General features: G+C 47.2%; 2 protein-coding genes across 3 annotated transcripts in view; one reads left to right on the forward strand and one right to left on the reverse strand.

Moving 5' to 3' along the window:
• GLYCTK (glycerate kinase) lies at positions 1-15656 on the reverse strand. Of its 2 annotated transcripts, none has more exons than XM_055803882.1 (6): positions 15565-15656; positions 13970-14147; positions 6454-6849; positions 5937-6088; positions 3932-4107; positions 1-3319 (listed from the first exon to the last, which is right to left on the reverse strand). In XM_055803882.1, exons 3-6 carry the CDS (start codon positions 6738-6740, stop codon positions 2417-2419), a joined length of 1518 nt encoding a protein of 505 aa, XP_055659857.1. In that variant the 5' UTR covers positions 6741-6849; positions 13970-14147; positions 15565-15656; the 3' UTR covers positions 1-2416. The 2 variants fall into 2 exon arrangements, with proteins under 2 accessions (XP_055659857.1, XP_055659856.1); XM_055803881.1 differs by lacking the exon at positions 15565-15656 and adding an exon at positions 14887-15414.
• WDR82 (WD repeat domain 82) overlaps positions 15598-24806 on the forward strand; it is a 19592-nt gene continuing 10383 nt past the window's right edge. Inside the window, exons 1-2 of the mRNA XM_005234548.4 lie at positions 15598-15967; positions 21079-21176. Of these exons, the coding sequence (XP_005234605.1) occupies positions 15807-15967; positions 21079-21176 (259 nt within the window). The 5' untranslated portion in view covers positions 15598-15806. The remainder of the gene's footprint in view (positions 15968-21078; positions 21177-24806) is intronic.

The following is a 24806-nucleotide window of genomic DNA, read 5'->3' on the forward strand; positions in this document are numbered from 1 at the left end:
TTCTCTCCTCCCCAACACAAACTCTTTTTAATTGCTAGTGAAAAGCCACTGTTTAGAAAGCAAGGACACTGCTCAGGGTACATGTGGTAGGCATTTCCCAGGAGAAGGCAGCAAGCGCTAGACCAAGGTCTTCTGAATTTGACTGTGACACAGCACAGGCAGCAGCTCCAAGGACTAGCAGTGCTCAGCAATGTGGCAGGGCTGCAGGCAGAGCATAGGGGTACAGTGGACCTGCAGCTGTGTGCCCAGGCTGGCATGCCGGACCTGCTGCTGAAGATGGCAGTGACCCTTCTACCAGGCACCTGAGCCTGAAACCGGAGTCACTCTGGATTTCACTGGAGCAGAACTGGACAGGAAGCATTAACACCACTTTGGAGCCAGCTTTAGCCAGTTATTCTGGCTGCAGCCCGTACTTTTTGGCTGTATCGCTGTGTATGTTAGAGCCCCTGTGGTGCTGGCATGCCAGGCATGGAGGAGGTGACCTGCCAGTGACCTGCTGGCAACCTGCGGAAAAAAACTGCACAGCACAAAGCAGCTTCTCCTGTGCAACTGTCACCTGACATTACAGGGGCACAGCAAACTTTATAACGCTTGGCAGGTTTTCCCCAGCAGATCTCAAAGCTGTTTGCCAGCGTAAGCAAGTTCAGGCATGTTACAGAAGACCTTCAGACTCGGAGGACAAATGAGATGCATGGATGAGTTTAAACCACTGGGGTAAGACTGAGGTTTTGAAATCCCTAGGCTTGTGCCTTGACACCATGCCTGGGCTGTGGCCCAGACAGGCCAGCTGCCAGCCTGGCATTGATACCAGGCCCCGTGATGGTCCTGCTGATATCCCTACTTGTTAGATATTGGCTTTGAAACGAAAGCAGGAGGTGTTGCATCCTCCTCAAAAATCCGCCCTCTGATCCATCTTGGAGCAGGCCGCAGAACGACTGTTCAGTGAGACACCACGACTCACGGTGTTGGCAGGACGGTGTATTTATGTCACGAGATGAGATCAGCCACACGGAGTAGGTCTGTCTGTCTGGAAAGAGTCTGAGCCAAGCGTGTCCTATTAAATTAGAGCTGGATTTTTCAAAGGAGCTCAGTTCCCGCTTAGGCTCTGTAACAAACAGGCAGATATTCAAAAGGAGTCGGATGTTGTTGGGTCATACTGGCTGCTGAGCTGAAGTCCTTTGAATATGCAGCCAAAACCGTCATCGTGCCTGTTGCTACAGGCAGAGCCCTTCTGAAATCCAGCCCCACTGTGGCCTCCATGTCCTGGGAAACATGGCTCATCGCTGCTGTCCCACATATTGCACTGCAGTAGGTGACAAAACCACGATAACCACCTTATATATACAGGGGAGCAGCTCCCTGTCAAAGCACAGCTCTGGCAGCTTTGCCCTTTGATCAGCTCAGCAGCATGGGTCAGGAGAGCTGAGCGTGAAGGTTTCCTTGCCTTTTGTTCTGTGGAATTAGCAGAGTTAATCAGAGTGACAGCGACTTCTGCCTCAGCGCAGAAGAAAGGTCAGTGGCTCAGGCTGGATGCACGACTGTTTTCTAGGCAGTTGGAAAACAACACTGTGAAAGCTCATGGCATACACACTGCTGGCACAAAGGCTCTCCCAACAGGTATCAGCGGGGAAGATGTCCCTGTGGAGGGAAGGAGGCTAGAAGAGGACTCCACTCAGCTGGCTTACCACTGCACCTCAGTTGTCTCCTTCCTTGTGCTGCACAGTGAAGGTGTACCACCCTCTGTGACACTGCACTGTTTTTGTGTCACATGTCCATTATCAAATGCTTCTCTCTGCCAACGTGCTCCTTAACCGCGCTGCTGGGTGTGCACCATGCTGGGCTGGGGGTCTCTGAGTTGCCCCAGGTACCTGGTGTGGGAGGAGCTGCCGGGCACTGCAGTGGCAGGTGGAGCGGGTGCTGGGTGTCCCCTTTCCCACTGTGTCCCCCTGCACCTCCGTGCCTCCAGCTGGGCAGGCCTTGCTATTGATTTTGCATCCTTCAGTTGCTGTAATGCACTTCTGTGAACATGCAAAAGCCCACTGCTGAGCTGCTCTGGAGCTGGGGGTGTGGAGGTGCATCAGCTGCAGTGAGGGCTCTCCCTGGCAGCCCTACTATGGTCTTGATCTCCCCACATCTTTTAACTATAGTTGAAGCAGTCACAGGAGTGGTGGCTCTCAGCAGAAGTGTTAAATCCGGCCTCTGTGTCTGTAATGTGACCTCTTACCTTCCTCTGATCCCAATTACAAGTGCTTGCTTTTGCTGTGAACATCCACTCATGTGTCTAATTAGTGGATTCTTTCTGTTAAAGATATTAGCACCCTCAACCGTAAGCCCTAATTTAAGCAGTTTACATTTGTCTGCCTTCATTTACCCCTGATCCTAATTAAATGTATCTGGATATCTTTGGAGGGAGCTCTCATGATCTCTTCATGGCTCTAATTAAAATGGCCTGGATGTCCATGACATTGGTGCCTGTCAAGCCTGTCACCAGGAGGTGATGCCCACCTTGGAACTGGCTGAAGAACGTATAGGAGTCGTTGTTGCGGAGAAAGGCCTCCACATCAAGGCCCTCCCGCAGCGCCTCAGCCACCATCTGTGGGCTGCAGAAGGCCCCTGCCGCCTCCGTTGGGCCATCCTGCCCGTCTGTTCCCGCGCTAAGGAAGACAATCTCACACCTCCCTGGGGGGCTGACTTCCGTAGCCTGTGCCCTGTGCAGCCCCAGCCCCACGCGCAGGGCCAGCTCCTGGTTCCTCCCTCCCTTGCCACTTCCTTGAAGCTGAACTGTGGTTTCTCCGCCGGCCAGGATGCAGACTGGTCTTTCAGGCCCTAATCCTCGCAGGGTCTGTAGAAACTTAGCAAGGTTCAAACCCGGGATGGCTAGCTCTGCCGCCAGCTGCAGGAGATTCCCCCTCACCGCATCACTCAGGGGCCCTTCTCCGAGGCTGGCAAAGCCCAGGCAGACCAGCTGGATCAGCTGGCAGTAGAGCATGGCCATGCGGCCAACTTCCCCGCAGATTGCTGTGCTCAGGATCAGAGTGGCGTAGCCCAGGCCCTCGGCTTGGCGTTTGGCCTCATCTAAAGCCAGTGTATTTGACCCGATGATGATGTTGCAAACATGGGAGTAGTCTTCTGAAGCAGTGGGCTTGGTGGGAGAGCTGGACAGGACTGTTTCCACTGACTTGGGCAGGTTGTGCAGCAGATTGTATTTGGTGAGTATCTGAAGGCAATCCTGGACGCTGTGGGAGCTGGCAGCAGTGGGCCCACTTGCTATAATGTCCAGGGGGTCACCGATCACATCAGAAAGGATGAGGCTCACCACCTGCCAAAAAGAATGCCCACGGATTATTGTGGGAGGCAGAGACGAGTGACTGCACAGGAGCCCTGCCAGAAGTGCTGCTCTGAGTTTCGCTTGTGCCACCCCTATATCAGAGCAGATGAAAATGGGCAGATCTTGACCCATTTTTGTTTTATGGTCCCATGAGTGTCACCTTGCCCTTCCTGAACCCACAGATCTACAACGTCCTTTGATGCTGGACCATCACACTGGAAGATGTAACTCATGACGCTGCACTTGTCAGGCTGATAACCTAGTGTAAGTTCAGTGATGGCGTGCCCTGAGAACAGCCCCCAGGGGACCCAGCCTTGAAAGCACTGTGGTGGAGCACCAGCACATTGGAGGTGCCTGCTGGGTGAGGGCTGGGGTCTGCTGAGACTGGTGTGATGGCACAGCCAACATTTGCGGAGTCTGGATTCCCCTTTTTCCACCTCTGTATCCCTGAGAGTTTGGGTCCTCAGTGAAATCTGAGCCACAGTGTGCAAAGGTTGTTCACTCAGTAAGGAGAAAACCCCTGCAAGCAGGTCAGTTGATTAAACCCCTATTTTGAGAGCAGGTGGGTGATCTGTGGGAAAGCAGGGGCTTCCTTTTAGTTACCTGTGCGGGATGTGCGAGTCGGGCCAGCCCTCCACCCTTCAGCAAGGACAGAGTCTTCCGGACAATATTCAGCTCCCGTATGTCAGCTCCTTGGGAAGCCAGCATCTTTGTGAGTTTCTCCTTCTCTTCGAGGAGGATGGGAGGGATGGGAGCAGGCAGTAGGGCAGATCCACCCCCTAGGATGCAGAAGAGATGGCAAGAAAAGGAAAACAGAAGTAAAGCAAGGCTGTTCTACATATAAGCCTTTCCTCTTCCCTCACCAGGCAGAGGTGATTGGGGAACTATGCTAACATCTCTGGAGAATTCGTTCTTCGCCAATGGGTTTTTATCACTGCTGTCTTGCACTGTCTGCAGTCAGCTACACCTCACCCAGGAAGTGTAAAGCTCACCAGACCAGGGCACTGCATGCCTGCAATGTTGCAGGGATGAGACAGCAACTACTATCCCCACTGCGTCAGGCCACTCGTGTGTCATCACACTGAATTTCAAGGGCTACCTGGATGGGTGAGCAGCAAGCACGGCCTCCATGACTCGTACAGCAGTCAGCACTAAGCAGATAGAGACACAGCTTTGCTGGCTCCATTTATTCAGGACAGTGTACAAACACTAGCTATGGCTGCAGCAAGATCGGAAGCTGCTGAACTGTGCTCATCTAGGCTCAGGAGGAAAGGAAAGGGGGATGGAGTAATGCAAAGGAAAAAGCACACCCAGAGTCCAGGGTGATAGCTTCATTGATGGGAATCCTGTCTTATACAAGTGGGTACTGAAAATGCAGAAAAATCAGCAAGAAAAAAGGTTCTGACAGAAAAGTGGAATGGATGGCAAATACAGAGTAGAAAGCAGCAAGATCTGAGCAGAGAGTGAACATGCACAGAAGTATAGCTGAAAGCTACTGTCAAAAGGCAAAGCCTGCTCAGAGGTTTGAGACAAATCAGCATCAATAAAACATGATGAGCAAGAAAAACAAATGCAAATGCCTGTGTTTCAGTCAATAGCCAGGGATCTAGCTGAGAGGCAGGAGCAGTTGGGGACCGGCTGCTGTGTGGGAGTGCACATGCATAGGGAGTCACAGCCACGGGGAGATCCTGTACAGGCTTCCTGAAGGGCTGAGGAGTCTCTTGGAGATCCCCGTAGTCAAAGGACGGGAGGAAGCCCAGGGGAATCCCCAGCAAGTGCAGCTAGATTCCAGTTGCTTGGGTGTTTGCCTAGCGGCACTCTCCCTCTGCACCAGATCCAGCTTCAGCATCCACAGAACAATCACTGAGCAGAGGAGATCAAGGGTTTTCTACTGAGCTGCTCCAAGCCCCTGCATGCTTTTGCCCTGTGACAGCCACCCACCCAGCTGAACTCAGGTTGGGGTGATGTCACTACATCCCTTCGATGCACACTACCCACCTTCCCTACACAACCTTGGGTCTGGGGAGAGCCCAGGGGCGAAGAAGCCAGGGCCTGGGGGTGTTCAGGGCTGACACTGCAAGGTGTGCAGCTGACTGTTGGAGCCTGGGGGCCTCTTTTCCACTGGCTGGGAAGCGGCAAAGCCCTGGCAAAGGTCCGTCCCAAATCTCAGCTTACAGACTCGCCCCCCTGCACAAATTTGGAGCATGCAAGTTCACCAGGTGCTTGCTTCTCCAAGGCTGCATGTCCAAATGTAAGGATGGGGCAGGAAAAAAGCGTCTCCTTGCCAAGAGGTGGGAGCAGCTGGCAGGCTGTGGCCAGAGGTGCCATCTCACAGTGGTGGCACAACTGCAGGATCCAGCCTGCGCAGCTCAGCCTCTCCCCAGGGCTGGGAGGCAGCGTATCCACTGCAGCAGCAGACAGCCCTGTGCCCTACCCTGGTGAATCCCTGGAGAAAGGCTGACAGGAGAAGGGAGAGGAAAAATCAGAGGTCCAAGTGTCAGTGGTGAAAGGGCCAGCACAGCACAGCGCTCCCCTGCTGCACAGCCATGGGTGGGCAGGCAGCTGGAGGGTCCTCAGTAGAGCCCATTCCCTGGGATCCCCACACTACCGGAGATGAGCACAAGGAGCAGGTCATCTGCAGTCAGACCCTCAGCCAGCTCCTGGATGGCAACTGCTCCCTTCAGAGCCGCTGGGTCCGGGAGGTTGTTCTTGGCACCTTCGATGACCTGGATTTTGCTGTGTGGCTTCAGCAGCATCTCCCTGGTGAGGTAAGAGAAGCAATCACACCACTGACATGAACACAGGCAGCCAGACTGTCTGTCACTCAGCAGGGAAATGGGCCTGGTGCACCAGAGACACACAGCAAGTGACCAGGACAGGGAGGTAGCCTTTGCTGAGTGTCTCTTCCCCAGGGCTGAGAAGAGAGCGCATCCAGCACAAGAGATGGGCTGTGTTGCTGGTGTCACTGGGATGTGATGGTGGTTGAAGACCAGGGTGGTGTGGTGGATGGGGTGGGCATCAGAATGAGAGCAGTGGGAAAGGACTGAAGGGGTTCACAGCAACACCCACAGAGGACAAATCTGGCAGCCTACCCAGCCAAACTGTCCAGACACACTCCCCCTTACCGCATTCCTGCTCGCTGAAGGCTCTCCTGGATGCCTAGCGGCACATTGATGATCCCCCGAACAAGGTGGTCTCCCAGGATCTCTTCTGCTGCTGCAGCCATCCCCAGCACAGCTTTGCCAAAACCCACCAGGTACAGGTCCCTCTTCACTGGAAAGGCCTGGCCTTTCACCAGCAGTTGAGGGCACCCATCTCCCTGGAGCTTCACAGCTCTCTGCAGCATCAGAGCTGGCTGGACAGTGCCCACCGCGCTGCGGAAGAGGAACAGTGCGTGCTCACGGAGGGACATGCTGCACAGGGTGGCCAGGCTGAGTCAGGCTGCTTGGTGGGGTGGGCTTGTACACACTCTGCCAACACTGGCAAGGCCTTGAGAGCTGGGGCAGCTGGCACCCTCCAAACTGCAAGGGAAAGTGAACATTTTCACTAGTAGAAGAGACAGGGCTGTCACAGAAAGAGCAGGGAGGGCAAAACATGAACCATGGAGCTCTAGCTCCTGTTTCCTCTAGATTAAGGTGCCATATCAACAGCATTTTCAAACCTCTCCCTAGGCAGGAGGGAGGGAAGGGCAGTGTCACATTCAAACCACCTGTCAGCTTGTGGTTCCCCTGCAATCCCACCACCTCCTGCAGGGGAGGAGAGCCCTGCCAGCCAGCTTCTTCCCTGTGGATTTGCCACTGGCAAGCCATCATTTCTATTTGCTCAGCATTTGACATCTTTCCAAACTGTGGAAGCTGCTCTCTGTCCTGGAGAGAGCAGGGCGTCTGGGTGGAACAGCTTTTCACTACATTAACTTCCTTCCTCGTGCTAGCCAAATGCTGATCTCATTCTCTGGCTGCGCATTGCCCCATGTGTCCCTGCAGCATCAGGCACAGACTTAGGAGAGACAACAAGCTTGCTGGCTGCCTGATCCCTTGCTCCTGGTGGCCACAGAGAGACCAGTAATGAGGTTTCCCCACCAAAGAGCAAATTAACAGAAGGTTTCATTTGCCTTTATTTTTTAATTCTCTCATTATCCATTAAAATCACATTTAGAGCCCAAATAAGACTTCAGATCCAGGCAACGTTGCCAGCTGTGTCTGTGAAAGCCCATTTGAGCTAGTCTCCACTGAGTATTAGCATTATATGCCACAGATCTGCATGGGGACCAAAAGATTTCAACTGCTCAAGGGCAGACACTTGTCTTGACAGAGGAAAGGCAGCCCCTGCCAACACACATGCATCTATTCCCTCCCAGCATTCCTCCTTCCTTCTGTTAACTGGCAGCAAGCTCACTGCTGGTTTCTCAGGATCAAAGATCCTTGTGATCTGCATCTCTCCTGCTCATGGCAATTATGGTGCAGGCAATTAAGGCAGGGTGCCAGGAGGCTGAAGCAGCCTGGGCAACACACTTGATCACAGACCCATTCAAACTACCTGAGAGAGTTAATTCTCTCTCTAGTAAATGGATGTGTTTCAGTGCAAGGCCAATGGACAGCTTCTTCTGGGACAGCTCACAAGTCCAGAGGTCTCGCTATCCTAACACTCCCATAGCACTGCAAGGTGTTAATCATTAAACCAGACAAGCTTTCCAACAGCTCCTCTGGGTCTGAATCTGCCTCATTTTGCTGAAAGGACCCAAAGGCTCTGTGAAAACCTTCTCACACAATGAAACTTGGGCACACTCTGAGATCTATTGGACAAGGAACCTGCAGGTAAAACTATATGGAGAATCATACAGCCAGAGAAAAAACATCCAAGAATCATTTAAGTTGGAAAAGACCCTTAAGATCATCAAGTCCAACTGTAAATGTTTCAATACTTAGGAGAAACAGATTTTAAAGGCAAAACGCAAGGCAGATAAACTACTTATCTATACTCTCTTTAGATACTGGTCAGAAGGACTGGCTTTTCAATCATGAGGAGAAAGAAGGATAAAAGACAGCGTGTTCTGACCACTTTGTTACTAGACTCTTAACTTCATGGCAGCTGATGCTACCAGCAGTTTAAACCACTGAGCCTCAGCCCTCTTGTAATGAGGGTCAGAGTAACCATGCTAACACCAGTGAATTCCTGTGTCTCAGGAACTGAGATTAGCATCTTGGTTCCCAGCAGGTCTCTGACTCACCTGGTAGCACAGCGCAATCAGAGGAAGGTGTTAGAAAAGAGAGGTACATCCTGCCCCAGGTCACCTCATCTGAGCTTCGATACAGGGTTTGCAGAAGTGGTTGGCAAAAAAGGCTTAAATGGAGCCAGGGGAGTTTACGAAAATAAAGCCCCAAAGCCTTTAACAGGCTGTATCTCTGCCTGGATGTTTCTATGCACGGCTGACCCTGAAGACCAGGGGAATTGAGCACAACCAGACCCGCAACTGCGGCTCCTGTCACACGTGCCCTCCCAGAGGTTCCATTCAGCTCCAACTCCAGACACGACACAGCAGGCGCAAGTTGTTTAAAAGCAATCCTCTCCTACTGGAGCTGAAAAAAATAAATGCCAGCTTAATTCATCTGGCACTTGTGTACATACTGCTAATGCTTGCTCTGGAAAGCATTTCACTACAATAGCAGGCATGTAATCTGTTTTCTGCACTCTGAACTCAGATTGTATTTTAACCATCAAGGCCTGATCCAGAGTCTGTTAAGTCAGCACGCATCTTTCCATTGCTTCTACGGATTTTAGGGCACGCCGCCTGACACTGATCTCAGCGCACAGGTGTAAGTGCAGAGTAAATCCAGTGTAAAAACCCCTTGCAGTCAGAGGTTATCCAACTTTACACCAATGCAACAGAGAGCTGGATTTGGCACAGACCCATGAGCTTCGGAGCTCTTGGTGTGTAACTCTGCTCCTTGTCAGCTCTCATTAGACACGCAGGCTCACTGGAGGCTCCCCTTGGAATGAGGGTGCTGCTAATGATGCCACAAATCCATTTTTATGTAATTTATTTATACAGTCTCAGGCACTGGGTACTAAATGTCATCAGGGAACAGCTATAAATCAGTGCTATGCGATCCATGGTAGATATTAAAAAAAAAATAAAACTCCTACTCATTTTACTAGGGCTTTAAAAACAAGATCAAGAGAACTGAACGTCACCCCACACCAAAGCATAGGCAGCCTTGGAAAGAAAAATAATCCACATGGCAGCTCTCAGACTGCTCCGTGGATGGTGGGTCTAGAAATGATGTAATTGCCAGTTAGCTGCTGTGTATTGCATGTGGGGAAATTACATCCTCACAATCCTGCATTTTCCTCTTCCCACTGCTGGCTGGGAGGAATCTGGGCTGGAAGAAGGGGCTGATATTGTGACTCATTGCTTCACGCACTAATCTTTGTTCCCCAGTTTCTCAGGGAAATCAGATAGGGATGAACGAGCCCTCTTCTATCTATATGGATATAGGGTGACATGTTACAGGCACTAGCGGGGCTTGGGTTTTATACCTTCCCTTTGTCCCTGGTCAGGATAATTTGGAGTTGGGATATAGTCTTTTGAAATTTTTTCTAGAAGTTTGCACAAAGTTTAGGAGGAAAATGCTAAGAATTGCCTGTTCCAAAGAGAGCAGGAGGGTTGTAAGGGGTTTAGATTAATCCCCTTTAAATTAAATCTTCCCCAGCTTTCATTGATGAATAATGTTCACCATCTACATACTTGTTTGCGTGCGTTACCATCTTAAGTTCTTTCTTCATAGAGCTCTTCCTAAGCCTGCAGAAATTTCCATTGTTAACTCTCACAACAAAAAGCAGCAAAAACCCAGTTCCTCATTTTCACTTTCTCTGGGAAAGAGGGAGGAAGAGGAGCTGGACTATGATAAAATATGGGCAAAGCGCTTATTCACATTACCTTTCATTAACTTTTTAATTAAAGCAATTCTGCAGGCAAGGAGCCAAAGTCAGAGGGAGACAGAAACAATCCAGCACTAGGGGCAGAAATGTGGTAAGCTGCCAGGTAAATTAGATGGTGGCATGAGACCAAAAGCGTGGACGCAGGGGGGCAGAGTCTGAGCCATAATTTGGGAGTCACACTGGGGAAGAAAACAGTGAACAAATGAGCTGGCCATGCCCATGCAATGAGAAAAATGAGCCAGCACCTTGCTCCATGGCAGGTACTTGAAAACCAGAAAAATATTCCCTTCTAGGGGCCAGTCTGCCATCGCTGGGCAAAGCTGAGCTATTCCAGGTGCTGTAGTTGGAGGGTTGTTCAAGGCTTTGCATCACGGGCTTGTGGTTTTCTTGAAGTTGGGGCAATTGGGCTTGGTGCAGGCCAACCCAATCACACATCCCAAGCATTTCAGGTGCTGCAAGATCAGAGGATGCTGTATATTAATGCTCCAGGATGTCTAATTTAACTGAGAACTTCAGGAGTCTATGTTAGTTTATTTTTAATGTCATCGGGTCTTGTCTGGATTTCCCCTAGTGTGGCAGTGATTGGTGGCTGGCCCACCGTGTACAGGGTCAACTCCAAAACCCCTGAGGGGCTTGGAAAATATTTGAGATGGCACTGGATCAAACCCCAATTGTTTGAGGATAATTTTGAGCTCGGGCTCTAACAGATTACATCTTTGTTACAGCAGTAAACCACCAGACACAGCAAGTTTTAGCAGTGTCTCTTGCTACTCGTTTTTCTTGCTGCATGACTTTCTTCTGGCCTCTTGGTACGTAAATTACCGTTAGATTCACCAACGCTTACCGCTTCCATTTTTTATGCATTATCACGGGAGTTTACCTATGAAATACAACAGAGCAGAGATTTTACTGCCTTAAACTCCCATGTTCCCACTTATGGACACATCTTTTCTATCATTTGATATATCAACTTTAATTTGCCTGGTAAGCCCTGCATAAACTCAAACTTGCTGCTCCAGATGGTCCCAAAAGCATTACAAGAAAATTTTCCAGGAGATGCACTAAGCCCAGGAGGAAAACAAAGTGGTGAAGGTTTGTTCCAAGTGACTATTCTGGGAGGATTAGACGGGGGATTTTTCAAGACTAATCTCTTTAAATGAAAATTTCAGAATTTGATTAATTTTTTTAATCTGCACATGGATTTGCATAAAATTACCACACTGCCTCATTCACATTTTGTAAAAAAGAAAATGTCTGTGGCTGGGATGGACTGGTCAGCTGTGAAGGGTCCACTACACAAGTGGGCGTGCAGGGACAGGGTGAAAGGTCCTTTTACTCCCACTCACTGTGGCGCTCCTGCATTCATAACTGGGAAAGAGGGTGATGGTGGACAGAAGCAGTATGGTGAGACCACAGAGCTGTAGAGAGGGTTTGCTAGGTGTGTAAGGGAGAAAGTAGGATGGAGTCTGAATATCTTTGCTTCAAGAATATGCTGAGCTCTGGGAAACCCAGGAGTCCTAATTTCCAATACATGGCTTTCTATATGTTTCTTGGAAAAGAAATATGTTGCTCTCATGACTGATTTACTCACCAGGAAAGTGTCAACATGGTCTCTTTGCCTTTGATGGGGAATGTAGCCTAAGGCCAAATACAGGGAAGCTAAGTGTTCTGTTCAGCATTTTATATATATATAGATCAGTATCATTAGTAAAAAAATTAACTGGATTTGACATATGCATCTTACTAGTTTTTCTAGGTCACACACCCTTCACTCTCTATCTACCTTTTGGAAATGATGTTCCCATGTGCTGGGGATTGCAGGGAAGAAAAAATTTTCACTAAAAAATCATTCTGTAGCTCAACGCAGAAAAGTACTACCCTGAAGCCAAGTTCATGCCAAGTCTACTTCCTTTCATGCTGTAATTTCTCAAACTCCCTATTTTGAGTCAACTTGCAATCAAAGTTGAGAGTCATTTAAAATACAGGGAAGGATCACAGTATTCTAGAGAAGATGAAAAGTTGCCAGCCTTGAGGACTGGAATAATAGAAAGGGGTCGAAATTCAGTACTGCAAAATACAAGGTCATGATCTTCGGGATTAATAGCAAAAAATTATGAGGTCCTCAGTTGGAAACAGCATAAGAGGAGAAAGAGCCAGGAATATTAATCAGTCACAGGATGAGAATTACAGCTGCCCTCTAGGCTGAGACAAGAAGCTATGGGGAAAGCAGAAAGCAGCAGATGTAATCTACCTTGACTTTAGTGAGGTTTTTGACACAATTCTCATGGGCATGCTGAAGAAGTGTGGGCTGGGCAAACACAGTTAAGACTCGAAGGAAAACAGCTTGACCACTGGGCTCAGGGGGTAAAAATCAGTGGCTCAGGATTCACTTGACAGTGGTAATCAACAGGGAATCTGTTGGAGTTCATATCACCCTGTGGCTTCATTAGTGACCTGGAGAGTAGTGCAGAGTGCCTGATTTGGGGGAAGTGCCAATAGAGTCACCTTCCAGAGGAACAGTCATAAACTCAAGGTCAGGGCCAACAGAAACTTCATGATGCTCAGCAAGATGTGTGAAGTTTTGCTGCTGGGGCAGGATCCCCATGCATCAGCATGGCCTGGGAACCAAGTGGTGCAACCAACTAAGGAGCAACTTAATAACAGCTACAACTACTTGAAGGGTGATTATAAGGACAGTGGAGATGAACCCTTCTTGGCAGCGGCAGAAAGGAGCAATGGCCACAAGTTGCAGGTCAGGACGTTTGTGTTGGACATTAGCAAAAAGCTGTTTATCGAGAGGGTTGCATAGCACTGGATCAGGCCACTCAAAAAAGCTGTGGTCTCCGTGCTAGGTGGTTTTCAGGATTTCACTAGACAAAGCCATGGCCAAGCCGATCTTGTGGTGGTGCTGGTCCTGCGCTGAGCAGAAGGGTGGAGCAGGCAGCTCCAGAGGTCCCTTCTCCCTACACTCCTGTGATTCTGTGTTGTAAGAGCAGGAACAGTGTTCGATGCTCCGGAGCATCACGCTTAGTTTCAAGAGCCCATAAAGAGATGCCAAGTTGCAGGATACAAGTCCTCCACACAAGCCTCCAGACATAACTGTTACCCACCGAGAATCATCACTCCCAGCAGAGTCCAACAGAAATATATTCACTTGACCTGTGTCATTTCCAGAAGCATCTCTCTGAAATTCACTCAACCCATCTGAGCAAGCACAGGTCCGTCTGTATTGTGCAGGTTATGGTGGTATCCACCATAGAAATGCATAGGACGACTGACTGCATTTGATCAATATTACTCAAGCAGGAATTAAACATTTTTTCCATTAACTAGGGGCGTTATCCGTAATTCCTACTTAATGTGACACTTTGCTAGGAGGTCCAATTATCCTGCCAGATAAATTCCAGTTTGGTATAAACTGACAAACTGAGTTCCAATGATTAGGAAGAAAGGCAGAAGAAAGAATAAAAAGGGAGTGACAAAATATCAAATCAACAACCCACGGTGTTATACAACTCTAAAACTTAGCTAAGTACTGTAGGTGTTTTGAAGTAAATTGTCTTATGATGGTATTGGTGAGTCACCTTCAGGGCCCAGATGAGATAATCCAAGCTTTGATCATGCAATTTACAGTATGCAAGAGGCTCATGCTTCTCTAAAATCTCTCATCATATTAAAAATCAGTGGTAGGTTTGAACTGACCTGCAATGGGATAGCTGACCCTGAGACTCTCAGAAGTAAGGAAGGCGTCTTTTGTTGAGTCTCCTTAAGAGTCTGGTGTGAAAATCTGGTCTCCGTTTCAAAGTAAAAATCGATGAATCATTCCAATGAGGCAGTCCCATCACAGCATGGAAGGGTGAATCGGGTTAGATGTCTAAACCTGTAATGGTGAACTCTGGTAAGCAAACAGTAAGAGCAAGTAATCTGAGAAAAAAACTTTTGTTCAACTAAATCATATAAACATATAATTAACAATACATACACAATAATTAAACATGTTTCAATGACATGGAAGCAGACCTTTGACAATAGTTCCCAGACTTACTGTTGTTTGACCACATGAGGGCAATAGTATTCTAAAAGCAAAATCAAGCTGTTGCCGAGACTATGAATGGAAAAGGCAATCAACATTCATGAAGGCATTTTTTTCCCCCTTCTTTTGATTCTGAGTTTCTAGGGGACTGAAATGAAAATAGATCTGGTGTTCTTCTAAAATTAAAATAGTGTGGTGCTATTTTAAATAGCTGTTTTAAAATTAAAATAGCAGGTCCTACTATACTCCAGAAATAACTTTTTAAGGTAAGAGATGAACAAAAACATGAACACAGAGCCTGACATCAAGATTCCCGACGGGAAAAAGTAACAGTTCCAGGGTGTCTGTGTTGGAACTTCAGAAGCCAAGGCGTCTTTCTCAAAGGTGAAACGTGTGCTGCTCATCTTTTACATCTCATGTGGTGTAAAGCCGCAATACTGCTTGGAGACCAGGTTTTAGAATAAAAAATACTGGGAAATTAAAAAAGCCTCATAATTGAACTTAAAGTAGGGGAGAAAGGAATGAGAAAGCGATCGCTGTGTATAGGAGGGGGACCTAACCCTGGCCTTGCAGTGGGTGCAGATACCTGCGGGAAAGGCCTCCCGCCGCTGAGGAGCTGGTTCTGCGATGGACAGGGCCGATGGCCTGGGGGGGGAGCTCCCCGCCATGTCTCTGCGGTTCCCTACGGCCCAACTGGGAGGTCGGCGTAGGCCAAGAGCCCCACGAACGCCGCTTGCTGGCCAGTTACCGCGGAAAACGCGGAGAAATACGTTAAATCCCGCACCGGGCACATTCTGCGCAGCGTAAAGCCCGCCCGGGGGTGGCTGAACGCGGCCGCAGCGCGCAGGCCCGGCGGCGGGAGCGCGGCTTCACCCCACGTCCCTCCAGCCACGCGACGCCGGAAGTGACGCCCACCAGCGGCGCGAAGCCGTTGCCCGCTAACGGGATGACGTCATGCCCCTCACCCTGACTCCCTCCCGTCACAGCGAGGCACGGGTGGGTGGGCGGTGACGGCTCGGCCTCGCCGCGGCCTCCCGACCCTACCCTGGGTCGCCCCTTCCTACCCGGGACCCCGCGGGGGCAAAGCTGGGCTCCCTGCCACACTCAACATGGCGGCCGGGTACCTCCCGCTGAGCCCCGCCCCCCATCCCGGCAGGCCTTGCGCGCGCGCCCGCCCCCCGCCCAGCAGCCCCAACGCCCCGCCGCGGCCGAGCGCGTGCCCCCCCTTCCCCCTTCCCAGGGTGCCCCGCGCGCCGCCCCCTACCGTTCCCGGAGCAGCAAGATGGCGGACACAATGAGGAGGATCCGCCTCTCCGCGGCCTGAGCGGGCCGAACTGAGCCAGAGGGCGCCGCCCGCCCCGGCCCGCCGCCCCTCCCTGTTCTCTGCCGATCCCCGCCGCCCCGCGAGGCCCTGCCCGTCCGCTCCTGCCGCCGCCCGGAGCCCCGCCCGGCTCACCTCAGCGCCGCCGCCGCCCTCGGCGCGGCCCGGCCTGGCCCGGCGGCGGGATGAAGCTGACGGACAACGTGCTGCGGAGCTTCCGCGTGGCTAAAGTCTTCCGCGAGAACTCGGACAAGATCAACTGCTTCGACTTCAGCCCCAACGGCGAGACCGTCATCTCCAGCAGTGACGACGACTCCATCGTTCTCTATGACTGCCAGGAGGGCAAGTGAGTGGAGTGATCCGGCCCGGCCCGCGCCTCAGCCGCCCCGGGGTGGGGGTCCCTGCCTTCGACAGGGCTGGGGGAGCTTCTGGGGCGGGGGGGGCTGTCAGGAACGCTGCCGTGGCCGCTGCCTGTTGCGGCGTTTCGGGAAGAAGCTGTGCCCGGCTTCTCACCGGTGCAGCTGCACTGAGGAGGTGGCAGGTCTGGCAAGCTTTAGCTTTGCATTTGTTATTTTTTAGCGTAGGCTTGTAAGTGGAACTGCAACGGTGTCTGACGCGGCGGGAGGGGATTGTAAACGGTTAAATTGGGGCGCAGAGATAGGAGCAGCATGGTTTTGTTTGCACCACGGGTGTCTGTCCTTGTTAGGTCAGGTAGGCTGGAGCCAGCGATGGTGATTTCCCAACTGTAAGAGAGCTCACTGTTTTGAGAACTAAGGAGTTGTTAAGCTTAAGGGTTGAGTCTGGTCACATTTCTGGGCTCTGGGTTGTTACAGATACGTAAACGGACTTCTCGAGCTCCTCTGGGCCTAAGTCTTGCTAATTAAAACTGGAGTAGTTGCTGTGAGCAGTGTACAGATTATCCATTTTAAACAACCTAATTTGAGTGTGACTTCTTGGATGAATGCTTTAAGCCAAAAGGTGGTGTGGTGTGTGTTTACTATAACTTCTGAAACCTCCATGGTGTTTTCTGTAAAACCTAGTTCCTAAGTGGCATCTGGGAACGTTGCAGATAAATGTGGTCCTCTGTGCTTTGAATACTTTTCTCTAGTTGTGTTTCTATCTGTAAAGCATAGCTAAGATACATGTGTGATTTACATGTGTCTTCAAATGTTGCCATAATTTATATTTATCAAGGTGTTTATTGATTTCTGTTACTTAAGGGTAATCAGTTAAGGGGCGGGGGTGTTTCTCACTTAGCAGAGTTGACCAGTTTATCTTCTTCCATTGATCATATGATGCTCATCCAGTTTTATGGAGAAAACCCCGGAAATTTGCACAGCACTTGAGATACAGTGCTCTTGTTCAAAGGATAAAAATGGTTGAATAAGACCACCAGTAACACTTGCGGTTGATGTCTTGAAACATATGCAAAAGGCATTCGTATTCTATGAAAGCTGGAACAAATTGTGTCAAATCATGTCATTATTCCATTAGAATCTTTCTCAGTTGGTAAGAACTGAACACTGGGCTGCTTTAAATTCTTTTGAAATTTAAGTTTTAGTTTTCATGTGTTTCTTGGTGTAGACATGTAATTCTGAGGTGAAGTGATTTTTATTTCATGAAGTCAAGACTAGTAAGCATCACATATGTACAGAAAGTGAAAGAAAATTGGGCCTGTGTGTTGTAGGGGAGACAATAAAAAGAACAGGGTAATGCAGGAATGAAAAAGAAATATCTAAGGAGTACCAGGAGGTAGATGTGTCAGCGTTGTGTATATTTTCTAGTAAACCAGGTATTCCTAATTCTCCTGCTTTTTCAAGCAGACCAAGACATCATACTTACTGTGTTTGAAAGATTGCATACTGCATGTTCTTTTAACCAGAGAAGTTCTCTTATACCGGTTATTATCTGTTATTTTACAGTTCTTTTTTTTGCTTGCTTTACACGTTAAAATTTTTGGTGTTCCCTGTCTGACAAGAGCGAGTTCTTATTTGAAATTATTTCATTTTTGTTTATGTAAGAATAGGTAACTTTATACGTGTGGTGTCTGCCGTGGATAGTATTCTAGATCCTACTTACGTACAATAGTAGAAGGGCTGTGATGTTAATGCAGGTGGTATTGATTGCTCTTCCCCCTTCAAACTTGTAAAGAATAGTTTGATGGGTTGGGAGGCATTTAGTCCTTTCATCCCTATCTCCATCTAGTCCTAATGTGTGCTTTACAGGCAGTGGGTTTGCTTTAATTAACTTAAATGTAGAGGATCGATGGTTGTCTACTGCAGTGCTACAGGGCAATGAGAGTAGTTTCGTCAAGGTTACCCCTGTTTCAGGATACATTTCTCCAGTGGTTATACAATTAATTTGAGTTTTTCATGTACTGTCAATAGACTTAGAAGTGTAACTGCGATGTTTGGAGGTACCTAGGGATGCAGAACACTTTCTGTCACCCTGGAAAGTTTTTATCTGTGAATTACTTTGTCACTAGAGATTAATGTGGAGATGAAAATCTAATCTGTGAATGATTGTTGTTGTGACATGGTGGAATTTGGCAGTTTCAGGCCTATAGTATTGGTTGTTGGTTTTTTTTCTTAAACCACAATTTTAAGGGCCTGAAACTGTCACCTTCTTGTATATGTCAGGAGGAAACATCCTGCTTGCTGAGTTTCAGTGTAAGATCCTCTGCCTCATCAAATGGCCTGAATGTTAGAACTTTTCCCATGTAAAAGTGGCAAAATTTGGGCTTTTTTCCCCCCCTTGTTAATGAGGAGTTCTGCTGGTAGAATTAAAATGCATCTGTGTGTTTATACTTTAGGTACACACTCACCTAATTTGATTTGTTTGCCATACTTAAATGAGCGATAGAGCTGTGAGAATTGTTACCAGTATGACTAAGCCCCATCTCAGTGAACTTCAGTTTCTGTAAGCGTCAGGACGGTTTAAACAGTGATGTGTAGCCAGGGGCCGACAGGACAAGATTACCTCTGTGAACTGATTCCCTTATCTATTTTCTGAGCTTTGGCAACCAGCTTGAAAAATTTGTCCTGCTTCTTCATGAGCATCCAGTAATTCTGGACCTGAGATTCCACCTATATTTCAAAAAGTGTAAACAACTACATTCGTGTTATTTTTTTAAAACCCATTTGCATCACCAAATACCTCCACAATAGGCTGGCTCAGAAGCATAACCAAGAGTCTTACCTGTGTGCCTGTTGGGGCTTAAGAATGAACTCTGGAAACCTTTAGAATCGAGTTGTGTGTTGGGACATAACAGCAGTCCTTGAGGCTGGGAACAGGAAGGCTTGTGGCTGCAAGTTTATAACCCTGGTATGGCCTAGCAAAAGTTTAGTTTGTATTTTAGTATGTTTCAATTGTGTATTATTTATACAAATAAAGAGGTGAGAGGTCTGGACTCCTGCTTAGCTGTGGTGTTTACTAGATGTATCAGCCTGGTTTTGGATGATGGTTTTACCTGCAGTAGTAGTGATTTGAACCAATGCACAGATACTATTACAAACCTTGCCCATTTTGTCTCATCTTTATAGCAGATTTGGCTGCGATCTCATAAAGTATTTTTCTTTTGCGATACTGCTTGATTTACAAGTAGGCTGGATAGATTAACCTTTTAGCTTGGAATTATGTTTAATGATTGTGATTTGTTTAAAAAAATATGTAAAAGCTTTGTTTTCTTGTTTCTGTTTTTAAATAGTCAGTTGGGAACAGGCAGGCAGTCTTGTGTGAAGTGACTGCTTCTGCTTGTATTGGCTTACATGAAAACTTCATCTTTCTTAAAACTCAGAAGTACTTTCATTCTTTTTGGTAAACGTGCTTTTGTCCATCTGTTGATTTTTATTTTCTCTGTGTATATTCTTTACTGTATATTAATTTATTCTGGATAGAGCTTCTAAGCTTTAAACTTTTCATAGGTATGGAAGAGCCAGACTAGGCATGAGAGCCTTGGCATGTTTTGAGGTTGGTGGGGGGTTTTTTTCAGTGTGATTTTTTTTTTCAATTTGGTTAGCAGCATAGCTGAGGGAACTGCAGAGAGCAGTATAGGAAAGTATTTCAGGCATAACGTTACCGAATTTTGGTGTCTAAATTTACATTTGGTGTGTTGTTTTCAATTTGTAGCATGTTTGCACCTGAAAATTGATTTTAAAATCTACTGAAGGAACTGAGGAGGAATCTGTTGAGGTTTGGTCCAAGTGTATAGGTGGTGTATGGGTTTTAATTACACTTCCTGTATTAGCTTTCAGTTAATGGAAGCTTGTCCCCAGCAAGTCCGTTTGAAGTCAGAACCCTATGGCTTCTGCTGTTTGAGAATTAATCTTTAAGAATGAATATCTGGTTTTGTTCTGATATGAACTCATGCTCCTATTTGGGTGTGTCAATTTGAGGCCAATGAAAACAAGGAAACTGATAAAACTTTTCTTTTGGCAGCAGTATTGGTTTAAACCATTCCTGCTGTTTGTTTCCATTCCCATGCTGTTGCCTTTGGTTTGTGTTGGTAAAATATTTTGTGGGCCTGTGTAATTACTGGAGTTATGAAGTTCTGGATTAAAAATAACTCCCGGAAGAGACTGTATTATTTCTGGTGTTGATCAGTACCCCAGTTGGTTGACTGCCCAACTTTGAAACCTCTGTGTGCTACCTCAGTTGAGGAAGAAAAGGGAGGAGGGTAGTGGAGACCTTGCACTGCTTAAACAGATGCTGCTGCTGCAAGGCAACACCTACTAACCAGCTACTTCCAAGTTTACTTTGCAATTTAAATTTCTAGTACTACAGTACATCACTTGCTTACCAGACCCCTAAAAATCCAGTTCTGTATGTTGTCTTCACTCTCACTAGAATATCTTTAATTCTGTTGCAAAATGTTACGTTTGAGTTTCATGCTTTAATTAAGATCGGATATGAATATAATTCTCCAGTAGTTTGAGAGTCCCTGTGTTACCACTGCTTTTATAGACTACTAGTATATATATGTCTTTGTGTTAATACCAAGAAGCCCTATTCTGAATGAGACACCCTGTTCTAGGTTTTGAAGTAACATAAACCAAAAAGACAAATTATTCTCAATCTAAAATAAGCAGCAGATGATTTAAGAGATTTGGATAGGCAAGGGAGTGATGAGGCAGTGCTGCTTGACATTACGGGCTTGTTATGCTAGCTCCTCGTATTCTTTCTACAGTAGACATCATGGTAAAAAGAATTTTTGGAGGAAACTAATAAGGGCATTTTGCAGGTGTTCCAAGGAACTCCTCAAGCCTAGGGATGATCTTGGGGAAAGCACCATTTGTTTGAAAATCAAATACAAAAGCTTTTCTTTCTTCATATAAAAACATTTGACTCCTTGAAACAATCTTGTAATATCTCAATAAAAGCAGGCCTTGTTAATGTGGTGAGTTTCGGTTTGTGCTTTTTGTTGCAGTGAGTGCAGTTATTTCTGCTTCCTTCTGACAGACCAAAGAGAACACTGTACAGTAAGAAGTATGGAGTGGACCTCATCAGGTACACACATGCTGCCAACACAGTCGTGTACAGCTCCAACAAAATAGATGGTAAGTGATCCACTGGAGTTGAGCATATTTAATCTTGCACTTAAAATTACATGCCTGGATAAATAGCTCTGAAGAGTTGGGCAAAAATTACAGCAACTTTTCAGTGATAAACACGCTGAGGCAGAGGAATTAACGTTCAACTCCTACGCACAAACTGTGATACTCCCTTGAGCATGCTGACATGAGTTTTGTTCATTGGTGCAATAACTAGGGGATTAAACATTGTTAGTGCAATAAAAGTTCAGTTCTTGATTCTGCTGTTCACTTTGCTGTTTGATACCAGTGCTGTCAGTCAGCCTCTGTGCCTTAATTTCTTACGCATGAAAGGAGGTAGAAGAAGCGTGTGGCCAGAAGGTGGGCTAAACACTGAAGCTCTCTCTGGTATACACACAAGTCAGCTGCGAAGGAAGGGAGGGCAGGAAGTTCGGTTAACTCAGAGGATCACCAGCCAAGCCTGGAGGAGGTCACAGAGCTCTTCTGAGCTTAGCTTTGGTTCTGTTAATCTGTTTTTTCCACGTGATAGACAGAATGCCCATTTTCACACAGTTTCTCCCCAGTCAGCGTTGGAGATAGCTACGCTTTGGTGACGTTGAAGGGCTTCTAGAGCTATGTGATGGGCTCTCTATTAATGTATTTGAATTTAATTTCAAATTTAAGAACTGGCACAGATAGGTACGTTGATTGTTCCTAAGGTTGGAAACAGCTAGTGTAAGTTTCAAATTTTGCCTGTTTTGTTTGTTGTAGCCAGTGTCTGAGAGTTTTCCAGTGAACAAGTTCTGTTAGCACAGCACTTTATAAATGGGTTTTAACATTGTATTTGTAAACTCATGATCATTTCTGGAATAGTGGGTTTGTTTAATTTTTTTCCTTTGCAGAGATGGAGCTTGACATTAGAGATACCGGTGCCCTGTGGTGTCTACTAGGTTACTTAAGGAATTTTAAAAGAATATGAATTTAGAGCAGATGGAAGTCAAGAGTTAGGAAGTCAGGTTAAACTAGAACAAGCTGGGCCTGAATCTAGAGGAACAGGGAAGTTTTGATGGAATTGGATTTAATGATGTAAAAGGATTAAAAGCATGATGGGAAGCACTTTTTAGTCTGTTTCACAGCCTACTTACTATTTTTTATTAAGTTATTACTTTGTTATGTTACATTTCTGACTTGGCTGTTATTTAATTTACAATTCATTAACAATTGACAATTTAGTGAAGCATTTTTAATGCAGTTTTGAATGAGTTTTTATTTATAAGCATTGATAAGCCTTTGAAGAACCAAAACCTTAAAGAGTCTTCATCCTGCAGGGTAGCATTATGATAAATACTTGATTAGAAGAAAAGAAAAAAGATAGAATGTGAAAGTATTTGTTGCTGTTATGAACCGCAAGGCTAATAAAACCAGCAGTGTGTTCTGTAGGGGTCCAGATACTCTCTAGTCCCTAACCCATGCAGTCTTAGGGAAGGAGCATTGTATTTAACATGTTACACAGTTATTGGGAGGGAAAATTAACCCAGGAATGTTACACTTGCTGGCACTTGTTCCTGAGCATTTATGTGTTGGAGTTGCTAACAATCCACTTCCGCTTCTGAAGATTTCCTCAAGACCTTTGAACCTAGTTCCTCTTGCCTGATTCCAGGCTGAGGTAGTAGTTTGTACAGTTTGAGGGTCTATGATACCACCCGGTACAGGAGATAACTGTACAGGCCACTGCCTTGCCTGGGACAGAGCGCTGCCAACAAAAAGGATCACAAAGGATCACAGTTCCCCATTGCTTCCCCTTTAGCAAAGGAAGATGAAATTCTGCGTGGATACTTTGGAAACCAGGTAACAACAGTTCTTGCAGGAAAAACTAGAGATGTGTATTAACAGCATGCTTGAAGCTTATCGATTCTAGCCACCACAGGATGTGACACTGGTATTGAGGCTTTATGTTTTGGACAGTAACCTCACATCACTTGGAGCCTTTCAGAATGGTGTGTCATCAGCGTCATGTTTCCAGCTTGATCAGTCAGCTTTAGTTTTCTTGTCAAATTCTGGAAGGTGGTCTAGGACTCTAATCTTAGCTTGATCAGAAACCTCACGCAAAAATGGTAACTTGATCATTTTTTTCACATAAACCAAATGTTGCTGAATGAGCCTTTCAGAAAGCTCTGAACACGTGGTGGCTTGACCTTGGCTGGATGCTGGGTGTCTACCAAAGCTGCTCTATCACTCCCCTCCTTCAGCTGGACAGGGGAGAGTAAATATAAGAAGAAGCTCACGGGTTGAGATGAGGACAGGGAGATCACTCACCAATTACTGTCACGGGTAAAACAGACTCAACTTGGGGAAATAGTTTATTACCATTCAAGTCAGAGTAGGATAATGAGAAATAAAGCTAAAAGTTAAAAACGTCTTCCCCTCACTCCTCCCTTCTTCACAGGTTCAGCTTCACTCCTGAATTCTCCCACCTCCTTCCCTGGCAGCACAGGGGGACAGGGAATGGGGGTTGCAGTCAGTTCACACTTTCTCTGCCACTCCTTCCTCCTGAGAGGGAGGAGGACGGACTCTTCCCCTGCTCAAGCATGGGGTCTGTCCCATGGGAGACAGTTCTCCATGAACTTCTCCAGTGTGAGTCCTTCCCACAGGCTGCAGGTCTTCAGAGACTGCTCCAGCTAGGTCCCTTCCTTCAGGAACAGACTGTTTCAGCATGGGTCCCCTGTGGGGCCATAAGTCCTGCCAGTAAACCTGCTCCAGCGTGGGCTTCTCTCTCCGTGGGGCCACAGGTCCTGCCAGGAGCCTGCTCCATCACGGGCTTCCTACAGGGTCACAGCTTCCTTCCGGTGTCCACCTGCTCTGGCACAAGGTTCTCTGCTGTTAACCTCCGTGGGCTGAGTGGGACAGCCTGCCTCACCAGGGGCTTCACCATGGGCTGTACGGTAATTGCTGCTCTGGTGCCTGTAGCACCTCCTGCCCTCCTTCTGCACTGACCTTGGCATCTGTGGAGTTCTTCCTCTCGTGTATTGTCACCCTTCTGCTGCAATTTTTGTTGCGCAGGTTTGGGTTTCTTTTCCCCCCTTCTTAAATCTGTTTTCACAGAGGTGCTACCATTGTTGCTGATGGGGCTCAGCCTTGGCCTGGGCAGTGGTGGGTCTGTCTTGAAGCCAGCTGGCATTGGCTCCATTGGACATAGTGGGAGCTTCTAGCAGCTTCTCACTTAATTCCCCCCTGTAGCCCCCCTGCTACTAAAACTTTGCCATGCAAACCCAGTACAATACAGTAGCCTTTACGAGTGTTAAAATGCTTTGTGCATATTGCATTCTCTTGGCTCTTCTTCTTCCAAGTCAAAAGTAAAAATGCCCTTTTCCCTCAGTTTATCTTTGGAGCCTCAGCAGAACTTGCTACAGCAGTAGGGAGTCTCTTGGCACTGTGTGGTGCAGATGCATAACACCAATCTCATCCGTCCAGCAACAGCTTAAACTAGTGACGTAACTAGTGTGAGAATGGATTTTGCTGATGCTCTTTTCAGATATCAGAGGTTTAACTTGTGCTCTTCACGTTGCGCTGCTCAGATGGATCTGCACATAAAGATTAAAAAGTGGCTTCTGTGCTTTAGTAATTGTTCCTTCCTACAAGGATTTATTTTAATCTTGG

The sequence above is a fragment of the Falco peregrinus genome, chromosome 5 (assembly GCF_023634155.1).
Source record: "Falco peregrinus isolate bFalPer1 chromosome 5, bFalPer1.pri, whole genome shotgun sequence".
Classification (NCBI taxonomy): domain Eukaryota; kingdom Metazoa; phylum Chordata; class Aves; order Falconiformes; family Falconidae; genus Falco; species Falco peregrinus.